The sequence below is a fragment of the Cuculus canorus genome, chromosome Z, assembly GCF_017976375.1.
Source record: "Cuculus canorus isolate bCucCan1 chromosome Z, bCucCan1.pri, whole genome shotgun sequence".
NCBI classification, from domain to species: domain Eukaryota; kingdom Metazoa; phylum Chordata; class Aves; order Cuculiformes; family Cuculidae; genus Cuculus; species Cuculus canorus.
The window spans coordinates 11,076,119-11,090,381 of NC_071441.1; the positions used below are offsets into that span (position 1 = coordinate 11,076,119).

Genomic DNA, 14,263 nt, shown 5'->3' on the forward strand with positions numbered 1-14,263 from the left:
GGAAGGAAATAAATCACTTTGTGGCATGAAATGTAGTTTTGGTCTTGCAGGAGCTGGGCTATGATTTCCTCCTTAGTGCAACTTTGCACCTAATTCTGTTGTGTTTTTTTCTCATATCTTTCTTTTCCTCTCGCCTTTTTTAAGTGCTCTGAAATTGTTAGCTATACTAAGTACTTCAGTGCTACAGTTTTTGTACCAGAACAATCTGAATATGTCTTTTATTGCTGCTTTTCTTGTGTGTGCTTATTTTACTGAAGTTCTTTGCTCTGTCAATACAGAGTTCCTATTGTGTTCCTTAGAAGTTAGCCCAGTCTTTTCCAGCGTTGTTGTTACATTGCTGGTTCTTGGCTAGGCTAATTTTAGCTATGCAATGATGAAAGCTGCCCATGTCAAAATATCTGCAAAAAGAAGAAGGTTCTACCATTACTGCTGGGGTCAGCATTGCATAGCAGTGGGTCTGTCTTGGAGGCAGCTGGACCTGTCTCTGTCTAACATGAGGGAAGCTTGTAGCAGCTTGGCACAGAAGCCACCCCTGTAGCACCCCTGCTACCAAAACTTTGCTATGCAAACTCCATACAAAGGGTGGTTAAAGCAGAGAGATAAAAAGATGTGTCACATGAGAAGTATAAAGCAGAGGTCGAGTCACTTGTTTTGTTCAATAATTTCTGTAAAGAAGTATCTGATATGATGGTTCATTGTTTTAAATATACTTCCTTTGACCTTAGCACCTTCAGTTTTTAGTCTGTTTTTGTTAAAGATGATTGGAGGCTTAGAGATTGAGAGTTTGTAGATTTTTCTTTACTGGTGTAAAAGGTTTTTAATCTAGTTTTGCTGTTAACAAGGTTGGTTTTTAAAAAAGATGAAAATTTTAAACCTATGTCAGTATAAGATTTCATTTCTCTGGCTTTCTTACCATCATCATAACTTTACATCTCATTTTTTGTTTCCTCTGAAGTTTGAGAAAAATAGATTTCTTTTAGTGTTAAACGAGAGTAAATCCTCAAGCCTGTTTGTTGAAGGGAAACACTGCTTTTTTTTTTTATTTAGCAAATGTTAGTTTATAAATAATTAACATGTATGTGTATTACAAAAAGTTTGTGTAGGTTACAAACAGAGGCTTTTATAGACAAAGCCAGTTTTAATTGTCAGACGTCATAGTTGCTTTTATATATGTTTGTCTTTAATTTGTTGTAATAATGTTTCTGCAGTCATTAAACATGTACTCTATATTATCTGGAGAACAGTGGGGGTTTTGTCTTGTTAGAATGCAAGAATGTATTTACAGTGGAAATTAGTGAATTGGCATTCTTTATGCAGCTAATTAGCATTTTGTGTGCAAACTAGATAATGAAGGAATACAAATATATTGAGGAAAATTCAGTTTAATTTAGGGTTTTAATTGTAAGACTATAATTCATTCTCTTTAAATCAATATAAAATGTCTAGATCAATTGAAATTGTAGAATTTAATTATCTGAAATGGATTGTTTTCTCTTTTGGGGAAAAACTGTCCAGAAAATACAAAAATGTTAATACTCTGCATCTTTCTGTCTTTCAGACAACCCTATGATTTGCTCTGCCTGCAGCTGAAATCATTGCTAGTTGCAGTTTTGTTCATAGTTTGCTGTGCTTCGCAGTAGAGGTAACCAGTTTAAAATCAAAATATTTCCTGCAATTTGTCAAACATAGTAAATGTACTTGTAATGATAGACTTACTGCTTACTTTTTATGCTGAGAGATTTCTGAAAGCAAAATAATTTAATCATGATGCCTTGACACTCCCTGTGAGTGGGTGTAATGCTTTCTTACACAGTGCAGTCTAATGAAAAATTAGCGTGGGGTGCTTAGGTAATATGAATGGAAAATACCTGTCTATATTTGCATTTTTCTCCTAACTCTTTTTTCTCCTATTTAAATGTCTTCAGTTTTTCATGGATCTCAATAGTGCTAGCAGCGTCGTTTTGCAAGTCTTGACCCAAGCTACTAGTCAAGATACTGCAGTGTTGAAGCCAGCCGAGGAACAGTTGAAGCAGTGGGAGACCCAGCCTGGTTTTTATTCAGTTTTGTTGGTAAGATACAGTATGAAAGTGCTACTAGGTAAACTCTGAGTAATTTTGAATGTGGCTTTCTAGAGTACAGTTGACCTCTGGCTGATAAAGTCTTTGGGTCATGGTCCAGCTACTAATGTCCTTAGGCAGTGCGGTGGTTGACGTTACTATCACTGTGTCTGAAAGCAGGCTCAGTTCTCAGGCACTTGGGACAGAGGAAATCCAGCTTCAGTGGCGTGATGGAACGGGCTTTAGTGCTAACCCTGTTCTGGGGCTATTGTGAATTCTAGATAATAGAAGGCCAAGAGGAACTTTGTCAAAGGAATTACCTTTACTGTCCCACGAGGCAGGGATGTTATGGTATACCAAGGCACCGACTATCTTTTCTTTATTGTGGAGGTAATGCGTTATAACCCTTTTCCTAGAAGTTCACCCATGCTTTTCATTGCACTAAGTTTGATACCCAGCTAGGATTCTTTCTCTTCTTGTCAGTGGAGACTGACCCCCAGGTAGATGAGCTTTGTCAGGGAAGTAGTAAGGTTTGTGAAATGGTAAAAGAGAAATGCTTAAGTTGCCCTTAACAAAGGTCAGAATACTGTAAAGGTTCTACAGCCAGTGGTGAAGTACATTAGTCGTGTAAAGGTGAATAAGGTCTTGTCAGGGAAGGAGACTTGGCTGTTTCAGAGAAGACACTTAGAAGTTAACTGTTATTATTTTCAGATTCCTATTCGTATGTTTATAATAATCTTAAAAACACAAATAAGTTGCTTTTTCTACAAAAATCTGTCTTCAATGCATAGAATGAATGACTCAAATTGCAGAGTAACATGTTCTCTTCTCTGTAGGTCTTCTGTTTCATTTGTTTGGAAAGCTGAAGGGAGGTCAGGAGATTTAGGAAAAAGGGGAAAAAGAGATCTGACTTACGAGCTGTCAAATTGTTTTACCCACTGGCTTTGCCGTAGTGTTTCTGTGGTGATAAACAATCTTGATAGGAAGCAGTGGAAGTTCCCACCGACAGGACATTCATTATTTTCTGAATGTCTGCTGTGAGAGCTTGCAGCTCTGGTTGTAGACAAGTTGAACACTCACAGGTGTAACTGAAGTTGATGTGAGTTAGTTTTAAATGTGAGATTTAAAAAGATCAAATGCTGTTCATTCCATTAATGTGATTAGGTAACCCAGTTGGGGATACAATCAGCCTTTCTTCAGGTGTGTAATATAACCTGCAATCTTCCAAACCAAACAGAAGTAGGGAATCTTGCTTCTTTGTTTAACTTGGTTATGACAGGGAGACTGCCTGGGAGAGAATATAGTTGGCACCTTCTTGCTGGAGCAGAAAAGGGTGGGGGAAAGCAGATGATTTATTCACAGAAAGTTGGTAAGATAGGTTTTCTCTGTGGGATATGGGGAGTAATATAATTACTTACTGTCAGATACATTTGCCTCTGGGATGATCAGGATAGCAAAAATTATAGTGAACCATGAAATATGCATCTTTGAATCTACAAATTTTAGTACCTAGTGGAGTTATTACTGTTAGTTTCTGTGCTTCTGTTTTGAAGTTATATGCCTCTTTTGAAGAGTGGAGTGGCTGTTTTTGAAAAGCAACCTCCATCTTTTGTCAGTTGTATCAGTTTACATATCTTTTAGCTTAATTCCTGTTATTTCTACAACAGCCTTAGCGTGCCACATGAAATACTTTGTTTTGGGAAGTTGATATATAGATGTTTCCTTGGTTGTTGTGTAGATAGATAACTTGGATCATTTTTTGCACATCTTAATAAGGGCCATTCTAGTTTTGTGGTATTTCGATTGAAGAAGCTTTGCTTCTGATTAGTACTTTAGCAAGAAGGGGAATGGTAATCTAAATTACTAGTGGGAGTTTCAGAACAAGTAGTTTTCTTTTCCTTGTTTCAGTTATTTTGCCATGCTTTTCATGGATATGAGGCTAAAACGGTGTTTGTTCCATTTTTCTATTCAAAATGCTTAAGTTGCCCTTAACAAAGGTCAGATCTTTTAGAAACTTAACCCTTCTTCCTAAATGAGCTTTGTGAAAGAGAGACCTATTACATACAGATCCTTTTCATGTCAGGTAGTGTTTTATCAATGGGCTACTACCTTTTTGATGTTTTTCTGAAGGTTGTTAAAGGTTTCTAAAGGTTGTGGTGTTGACACCTTTATTTGCTCTAAGTCTGTTTGTTTTATAGTGATTGGAGTTTATGAGGGTGTGTTCCGCAAGGTGTTATATCTAGAAAGCTGTTACTATTATATAAATAGATTTCGACAGAAGATTAAATTTTGACTTTATAGTAAAAATGCTCGATGAAATCACTGATTTCCGTAGTGCTGAGTTCCTTGAGAGGTTTCTCTATAGTTCTTCAGACGTGCTGCCCAAAAGTAGCAGATGCTATTGACCTAATTGATCTGATCCCTGCATTTTTCATGTCCCTTCTTAGTGGTCTTCTAAAAGCGATTGGTACAAGTGGAACATCTCTTTTTCTACAGAGCTCCTTAAAGGAGATAGTAGTGTCTCACCGCCTCCAAAGGGATCTATCTGTTACAGAGGAATTGTACCTCTGTACCTGTGTATTAAGATTCAGTAGCCTACTTTTAGTTTTTTCTGGTCAGTTAATTTTTCAGTGTCACTATAGAAAATAATCCCTCTGTGGTTTTATGTACATTTAGATAGATAAATGTTTGTAGATAGATACAGATATATGTATGTGCATAGATGTGTAGTTTTTAGTAGTAGATACTCATTCCTTAGAGTAAGCATAGGCAAGTTTGAAAATTGCTGTCCTACCAGATCACTGTTTTGCTGTCAGCATTGGTAGTCAAGATAGTTCTTCGCACATGTCAAGATAATGAAGAAGTCTCCTGAAAGGTCTCAGTAGTCTGTGGTACTGCACAATACAGAATAATTACTTATTCTAGTCAGAATCCAGCTATGTCATTAAAGATGTAAAAACTGAGTGGAACTACTAATTATTATAATTTTATTCCCTGCTCAGCCAGATGCAGCTAGAAATATATTTGCACTGTATATTTGTTTATTTTTTTAGAAATCGAGTACGAGGGCTAGTCCTAAGCATTTTTATAATGCTTAAAAATTGTATTTAACACAGTGTTTCAGTTGTCTGCCAAATGCTGACTAATGCATTTTGTTTATCTGCACTTTTACATACGGAGGTGTGTAATTATACATATGCCAGTTCATGTGTTCATACAGTTTCTGTCCTTTCTGTGATGTGTTGAGTGGTTTTTAACTTAATCTTTTCTTAACATAGAACATCTTTACAAATCATGCCTTGGATGTGAATGTCAGATGGTTAGCTGTTCTGTACTTCAAAAATGGAATTGATCGCTACTGGAGACGGGTCGCACCACAGTAAGTTCTGATTTTATTCCGCTTAACCTTCTACAGTAGGATTTCATAGAATCACTAAATTGGAAAAAACCTTTGAGATCATGAAGTCAAATCATACCTGTCCACTAATAAATCACATCCCTGAGCACTTAATCTACCCATCTTTTAAATACCTCCAAGGATGGTGAGTCAACCACCTCCCTGGGCAGCCTCTGCCAGTGCCTGATAACCCTTTTCGGTGAAGAACATTTTCCTAATGACAGATCTCTACCTTTCCTAGTCAAGCTTGAGGTCATTCCTTCTCATCCTGTGTCGGCGAGGGAGAAGAGACCAACACCCACCTCTCTACAACCTCCTTTCAGGTAGTTGTAGACAGTGATAAGGTCCCCTTTCTCCAGGCTTAACAGCCTCAGTGCCCTCAGCTGCTCCTTGTAAGACTTGCTCTCCAGCCCTTTTACCAGCTTCCTTGCTCTTCTCTGGACACACTCCAGCACCTCAATGTCTTAATTGTAGTGAGGGGCTCAAAACTGAACACAGTATTTAAGGTGCAGCCTCACCAATGCCAAGTACAGAGTCACAATGACATCTCTGGTGCTGCTGGCCACGCTGTTTCTGATACAAGCCAAGATGCCATTGGCCATCTTGGCCACCTGAGCACACTGTTGACTCATGTTCAGTCAACCAACAACTCCAGGTCCTTCTCTGCCAGCAGCTTTCTAGCTACCTTCCCCAAGCCTGTACCAGTGCATGGGATTGTTTTGTCCCAAGTGCAGGACTCGGCAGCTGGCCTTGTTAAACCTCATCCCATTGGCCTCAGCCCATCAATCTAGGCTCCTCACATCCTTCTGTAGAGCCTCCCTACCCTCAAGCAGATGGACACTTCCTCCCGGCTTATTGTTACCCGTGAACTTGCTAAGGGTACATTCAATCCCCTCATCCAGATCATCAGTAAAGATTTTGAACAGAACTGGACCCACTACTGAGCCCTGGGGAATACCACTTATTACCAGCTAGCAGAATGCTGTGAGAACACTGTCAAAGGCTTTAGTGAAGTCCAAGTGCACTATATCCACAGCCTTTCCCTCATCCATTAAGCGGGTCAGCTTGTCGTAGAAGTAGATCAGGTTACACTTGCCAGACTATACCCCAGCAAATTCCTTGGATGACAACTTACTTTAGAATTCATGATGTAACTGATAAAGTGTTTAAACACAAGGAATCACTAGTGAACCCATCTGTTTTCATAGTACCTCTTTAGCAGCTCTGTTCATATTTTACTTGTAAAAGCTTAGTCAGAAGTCTGTTTCATAGAAACCAGATTTTGAAGTGATAAGCTGAACTTTCTGATAGTTACATGTGTGAAAGGTAGGAAGTCTTGGAAGGGTTATTAAAGAGACATTTCACTTATGCTTATTAATAGTCATGATAGCAAGTTCTAGTCTTCATTTTCTGTTATTCTGATATGAGTTCTGAGAATGTATGACAAGTTCTCCGAACAAGCTAGAAATTTAATCAGTTTTCTCGTGGACCAAATGATTTACTTAAAAGTTACAAACAATGCCATTATAATTTTTGATATCTGCAGAACAATATATTTCTCAGCATTCTGTGTGAAGTTTTTTCTTTTTTCTTTAAAAAGTAGATGTAACTTTAAAAAATTTCAATTTTCCTTCACTGTTTTGAGGAACTAAGAAAGACCTGGAAGTGTTCAGTCAGTGTCTTACCTGCTAGGAGTATGTGTAGGTGGGACATCACCATCAGGTTGTGTAGGGTGTAAATTGGAATTCTAGGTCAGTCTTTATGGATCATAAATCTAATTTAAGCTAGTTCAGAAAGTATGGCATGATTTTCATCATAATCTTTGAGATAGTTTGATTTATTTTTCCTTACGTTGTAAGCTTTTCTGAAGGTCCACTAAAAGAGAGAAAAGCGATGAAGTTCTGCATCTGTAGGATGTTTTAATGTAGTACTATTACGTGAAGCAGTAAAGTTTTTGCAGATGTGGATTAGTGGATAATTACAAAGTTCTCATTCTCTATTGCAAGAGGAAAATACCATTCTTTTGCATGAAAATTGGCATGTATGTTTAGCACTTTTTGTTTACATGATGAGGTAATGCTGCTTACATTTAGTGAAGTCCAAGTGCACTATATCCAGAGTCTTTCCCTCATCCATTAAGCTTTTCTGAAGCTGGTACTTATCAAGCATTATTAGAAGCAACTAAAATATATTGTCCCAATTTGTTAATATTTTAAAATAGATATTAGTGGCATTTCTAGTGAAAAAAGCATGGTTCATTTCCTGCAGAAGTAAGGACTACAATTGTACTATTTGAATCGGGGTAAAAATTGGGTAATGATATTTCAATGTACTTTTCCTGTTGCAAATGTCATGTGGTAAGAAAAAATTACTGTCTTTTATTAAAGATTTCATGGGGTAAACCTATATAAAATTTCCAGTATAAGTCCAGTTTTTCCCCATTTCTAATTTTTCTATTGCAAATTTAACACCATTAATGTATACAGTAAATTATAAAGTAAATTAAAAGAAAAATTGGCTGTTAAAGATTCCATGTGGTAACTATGTATGTGAAATTTCCATTTCATGTCTGATTTCTTATCTATTTATAATTTTCTTTTTAATTTCTCATATGTGATGTCTTGTCGGTATTTTGCATTCACCCAGATCTCTTTCCTCTTAGCAGAGTATGTTTAGGACATTTAGAGAATTGTGATTTTTAATATGTAATTGCTCAGTTTATTGTTCTGTGAACCAGTTGTGTTTTGGGTACCTTGATTTTTTGAAGGTTTCATTGTACAAGGTGCTTTTTTGTTGTCCTTGCAAAATTCTCATCTTTCACCTCATCCGTCACATCAGCAACTGTCACGTGTCCATCCATGGTGGTACAGCAAGGCTTGTTTTGATCTACCCAGCCTGTTTGGTATAGCAGATGTTGGATTTGGAGGTGACTGGTTTCTGCTCCCTCTCTAAGGAAAGGACTGATTTTTATGTCTGTGTTTTCCTCAGTGGGATGCTAGCTCAAGTCTACCTGCTTTACTCAGCTGTTGGTTTTTACAACATCTAAGGAAAAAAACATGACATTGACATTTCAGCTTTTGTGCAAAATGCTGAAATTAGCCAGGTAGTGTGAAGGATTATGAGAACTGAAGGAAGGTATTTATAGGCAGGCAATATATTCTTATTGCCTTAATTCTCTAGTAACCAGTGCTTAAGATGGTTTCTTTTAGAATAATCCGTCTTCATTATTTACATATTTATGGAGAACTTTAAGCCTCTGAGAACTTAGTAGTTGAACAACGCATATTCTTCTTGACTTCTAGCCTACCTATAGGGTTTGTTTTGAGTTGTGGGCCTTGCAGTATACTAGAGGAGGATAAAGATACTGCTGTCTGTGGTTATGCCGATGACTTCCGTGGGGAGGGAGTGTGTGTGTAGTGGAGCACCCAGTCTCCAGCAGGTGCCACTGTCGTGTTAGCTAAATGGAAGATTTCTCCATCCTCTGGTGAACAGTTACGAACGCATAATGCGGTGTACTACTTGCATCTGCATTGATTGCTTAGGGTTTTTTTCATTACACTTCAGCAGCTTTGCTTATCATGAGCTCCTATTTGAGGCGTTAATGCTCATGAGTTTTTCTTTTCCTTCCTTTGTGTTGTTTGTAATGGAAAAAGCTTAATTACAGCAGTTTTATTTGTAGTAAGTAACAGACTGAATGCTTGCTGCTCTTGGAATATGCGTATGATATGATTAATATAAATATGAAAATATAATTAAGGCTAGGTGCCTTGTGAGCTCACAAACAAGGTAAACAAAATAATATAAAGGAATAGCTTTTTTCTTTACAAACCAGTTTTTCTGTTATCCCTGAAGGTGAGTTTTATGTACAAGCTACATTTGGAGATTAGATTTCTTAATTGTATTAATAGTAGCTTGCAAGTTTTAGAAACCACTTACTGTATGCCAGTATGTGTGGGAATTAAATAATGCATTTTTGTATTTTAAAAAAAGGGACTGCAGAAATTTGTTTCCCTAAAATATCATCTAGTGGCTTAGGTTAATAAGTGAAATAGTTCTCTGCAGAAAAATCTTTTACTATCGTGATATTGCTTTGTAAACTTTACCTGAAATGTTTTCAAGCATAATTTTTATAGAAATATCTTAATAAAACCTTGATAAAAAGTCATTTAAAAGTAGTCCCTAAGTGTTACAAGTTACCTTTGAAACTAAGACTTAGGGTGCCATTCTGAGTCACCAGTGAAACAGTAAATTGCCCCCGCCTTGTGTACTGTACTTAGAGTGATAGCTCTCTGATTTAGGAAATAATGAGTACTGGTGTTATACAGGGAGGAAAATAAGTGAAAATTAGAATGTTGTTGCAAATGTTTAATGTTGCATTATATCCTACCATTTAATTATTTTGAGATGAACGTTTAGTAATGTGAAAGCTGTGTTTTAGGGAGCTTTAGAGATTGTTTTGAATCTCACTAGGTAAAACTGGTTGGTTAGTGTCTGTACCTGAGGTCAGACAACAGGAAGTCGTTGTGTTGGTGTTTAATCTTCATTTCCAGCTGCTATATTTCATTGAGATTTGATGATTGCGTACATGTTTGTACATTATTGCAATATTAGATGAAACAGTTTTCATCTACACAACCTTGAGTGATGTTAAGTCTTTTATGTACAAGAAACTGCTTTCTAGGTGCTGTCAGTAAATGAAAGGGTTGTTTGTTGTTCTTTTTTTCTGGTAGTATAATCTATAAATACCAACAATTTTAAAAGCAGCTTGTTATGTTCCATGCCTGAAACTTAAAAGAAAATTACATGGGTCATATAACGTGTAAAGAGGTACAGGGGTGATATTATTCTGTAACGTGTAGTCTTAAACTGATAGAGGTCACTTTAAAGGAAGTGTAAAGATAGCATAAAGCTTCACTTCAATGAAAATTAACCTTCAGGGCTTAGAATTTATCCTTCTTAATAGTTTTCCTTGCATTTTTGAAGACTATGTCTCAGAGATATAATTTTCAAGAGATCCATATTTTTAAGCGTGGCTATGTGACTTGCTGATTAGTCAGTAGAAAAGGATTACTGCTTTTGCCAAAAAAAAAAAAAAGTCATCTGTCACCATGATTACTTCTCCATGGGCATGATTTTGTCAGTATCCATTAGTATACATGAGCAAAGTCATTCTTGGGTAGTCAGTCACCGTGGTAAAATCTGTCTAATAACAATCACTTTATGGTTTGTAGAGTTTTCACTTATTTTCATAATATATCTGGGTTATATATTATATTATATATAATATATATATAATATATTATAATATATATATAATATATTATAATATAATATATTATATATATATAATAATATATATTATTTTCATAATATGCCTTACTTTGTCAGCTTTCACTTTTGCTGTTTGTGTTTACACAGGTCACATCAAAACCTGTGATTAAAATGCTTCATAAGTATTATCCTGTTTCACTTTTCTCTCTGGTTTTAAATATATTTGAGATAATGGAAAAGCAAGTGATACTCTCTTGGTAGTTTCACAGTTAAATACATTAGTTTCAAGAAAATGGTGTGTAGAACTGGTCTTTGTGCAGTCGAACACAGATGTGCAAATGCAAGTGGTTGTTTAACTTTTATGTGTAGTAATAGTGAGAAAATAATTCTAAATATCAATTAATACATGGGTTTTAGTGAAAATTAAATAATATTCTAATAAATATATCCTGACAGTGCTCTTTCTGAAGAAGAAAAAGTTACATTGCGTGCTGGACTTATCACCAACTTTAATGAGCCAGTGAATCAGGTTAGTGATGAATGATTAAATAATACTCTCCCAGCAAATGCTTCTTGTATTTGTATATAAATTGGTTTCTCTCTTTAATAATAATACTACTAAAGTTGACAAGTTATGATTTACGTGTTGCCTTTCAGTCAGTTATTTATGTTAAGTGAGCTTCTTTTTCCGTAGATCATAATTAAATGTCTTGCTCTTTGTTTTTTGTTGCCGTGGCAGCTTGTTGTCCCTCACTTTTTATGTAAGCATTTGGTGAAATGTTTCAGAGAATTGATGTAGCTCAAAACCAGCCTTTTCTCTCTGCATGATTGTTCTTTTTTCAGCTGTATTTCTTCTCTGATCCGACTCCCAGTATAGCCATACAAGGAAGTGTGGTGGTGTGGTAGGAATAAGCTATTGAGAATGCTGCTGCATAAACCCCCCTAAGCAGTATTACTGTCATGTCTAATCACTGCATTAATGAATTGAAATTGGCTTGATAAAGCTTGAATATGATATTGAATAAAGCTATATCTTGTCTTACCTAAAGTAATTGATCTGAAGCTACTGTTTTGATTAGAATAAAGATCTATTGCTAAACTGATTATAGACCTAATGTTAGGGGCTCAGAATGCGCGTATGCTGGATGAATCAATCTTCCTTCTGCTAACTTAGTCTTCCTGATGTAAGTATGAGATTCTGCGAGGAAGTATTTGCTATCTTTTAAGCTAGATCTTAAAGAATTTTTTCAAGAAAATACAGAGATGATTTGCGTAAGATAAAGCTTAAAAAGAAAAGGTACAGCCAACAAACTTCCATTCTGCAGACAGTTCAGTTTCAACTTTTCAAGATTCCGTGATGGGATTAATGTTATATATTGGATTAGAGTGATGTTTGAAAATTAGGATAATTTAATCTTTGTAGAAGACTTTTGTGCAATGACCATTTTGCCTAGAATTTAAAGCTTTTATTTGAAGTGCAGTTTTTTTAAATGTGGGTAGATACAGAAAATATTTTTAAATCTGTAGTGTAGTTATAGTTTCAATGTAAAAAATATGACCAGTATTACTTCTTCATTTCAACTAAAAAGAGCTAAGTTGTATGTCATGTTGTACCATAAAATGTCATGCTAGGTAGTATAAAATTTATCAAATAATCAGTTTTGAAGTGGTTGCATGATACTCACATTTTTAAAAATCTAATGTTAACTGTGTTGTATGCAAAACATTTCAAACTTTTGATCAGTAATTTTTCTATACCTCCGTTAGTATTTAATCTATTTTCTAGGACAATAGTATGGTATATTTTATAGTTTTAAATTCCACTGGTAGTGAGTTCTGCAGTTCCAAGACTAAAGTTGCAGGCTGAAATTGGAACCTTCTAAACTCACGTTTTAAGCAGCTTTGTATGTATTTTTGTGTGTTCTTATGATATTTTTGGATGTAGTTTAAGATGTGGAGAATTTTGTTTTATTTTATGCCAGCAGCTTGCTCCGAAATGATTGCCGAAACAATTGTGATAGTGAAGTATGTTACAGAGTCCATCTTCCCTCTTCTCCCCTGTTCCCCAATCTGTATTGTAGATATCTTTTTTCCTTTCAGAGGCATCTTTCAATTTAGTCTTCACTCTGCTTGATATGCCTGAATTTTGATATCTCTTTTTCCTGATGAGTGCTCTGTTCCAGTTGCAGGTACTTAATAACATAGTTCCTATCTCCTAGTGCATTCTGCATCATTGAAGGTAGAAAAATAATGACCCTTATATTTATTAAAAGAAAGAAACAACCAAAAATATAAGAATTTGAGATCGTATTGAGATGTGATGATAGAAGCTGACCTACAGGGGAGGGGGATAAGAAAAACAGAATGTAACATATGTTGGGAGCATAATTTCCATTCCCTCTGAAGATATTTACCATATGGAGGGAAAAGAGAAACAAATTTCGGCTTGAAATGTATGACAGACGAATGTATGACAACTTTTTTTTCATTTAAAAAGCCAGTTCTCAAGAAAGAAGTACTCCTGGAGAGGTTGCCTTTTGCATCACATACAGAAAAAGAGTTTATTTGCTCCCTTCTATTAATCAGTATCGCTTGATCTGAAAATAAATAAGGCTCTCTGTTCTTCCTTGCAAACCTTGATGTCAATTCTCTAAAGCAATTCTTCTCCCTCTGCAAGAGGGTAGAAGTCAATATTGTAGGAAGTTCTGTGGGGTAGTCAAGCATCAGATGAAACAGCTAAGGAAGCAGTAAAGGAGGGCATGGCTGTCCCTTCTTAAGTTACTTGGATTCCTTTTGATACCTTAAGAAAGTGGCTTCTTCCCTAAGCTGGAAGTGTGGTGGAATTTGCAAGGGTATGTTGAGTGTGAGAGTATCTGGTTCATTGGGGTTCATCTAGGACCATTTAAATGCAAACAGAATAAGAATAGGGAAACAAAAACATAGAGGTTTTGAATATTTAAGATTGGGTTATGTGGGTCTATACAAAATTTATTAAGGAATAGCAGAAGGGACTTGTGGAGCAGCAAAGCTGGCAATAGACAGAAAGGGTATAAAAAAAGGCCAGTTGTGTAAACTGTGGCTGGTCAGTACCTGTGTCTGAACACAGTTTGCACTTCAGCACTACAGTCTGTCCTGTCTTCTGATCGAATCACTTGTCTGTCCTTCTGTGTAGTCTCGCTCTGTTCGTTGTATGTATGTTCTGCAAGGAGGAGGTGCCAGCTACTGGCAAGACTGACACGAGTGGGATTTGACAACCAAAGTCATATGGTAGGGGTGGTGTAGGCACCTCTGGCTTGTGGTGTGAGGCTTTGGAGCAAATTGAAGTTTCAGCTTCAGCCAGTGGAATAAGGCCACAGCTTACAGGCACATGTGCCTGGAGGCAGGGAACATCTCTGTCTAAAAGCTAAAACTCAGGTATAGCAGAAATAAGGGTAATATGTGTTCAGCAGTCTGTGATTGTTACTCGAAAGCAATGGAAGAGACAACTAAGTAAAAAGTGGCTCAGAAATAATTTTCTCAGTTTATGTGATTTCTAGAA

At 36.3% G+C, this 14,263-nt stretch overlaps 1 protein-coding gene across 4 annotated transcripts in view; it reads left to right on the forward strand.

Annotated features, from left to right (window-relative positions):
- The window catches only part of IPO11 (importin 11), an 87,774-nt gene that overhangs the window by 7,636 nt on the left and 65,875 nt on the right, over positions 1–14,263 (forward strand). For all 4 annotated transcript variants that reach the window (XM_054053750.1, XM_054053753.1, XM_054053751.1 and 1 more), the window contains 4 exons: positions 1,559–1,642; positions 1,926–2,069; positions 5,336–5,436; positions 11,182–11,254. In XM_054053750.1, the coding sequence (XP_053909725.1) occupies positions 1,932–2,069; positions 5,336–5,436; positions 11,182–11,254 (312 nt within the window). In that variant the 5' untranslated portion in view covers positions 1,559–1,642; positions 1,926–1,931. The remainder of the gene's footprint in view (positions 1–1,558; positions 1,643–1,925; positions 2,070–5,335; positions 5,437–11,181; positions 11,255–14,263) is intronic.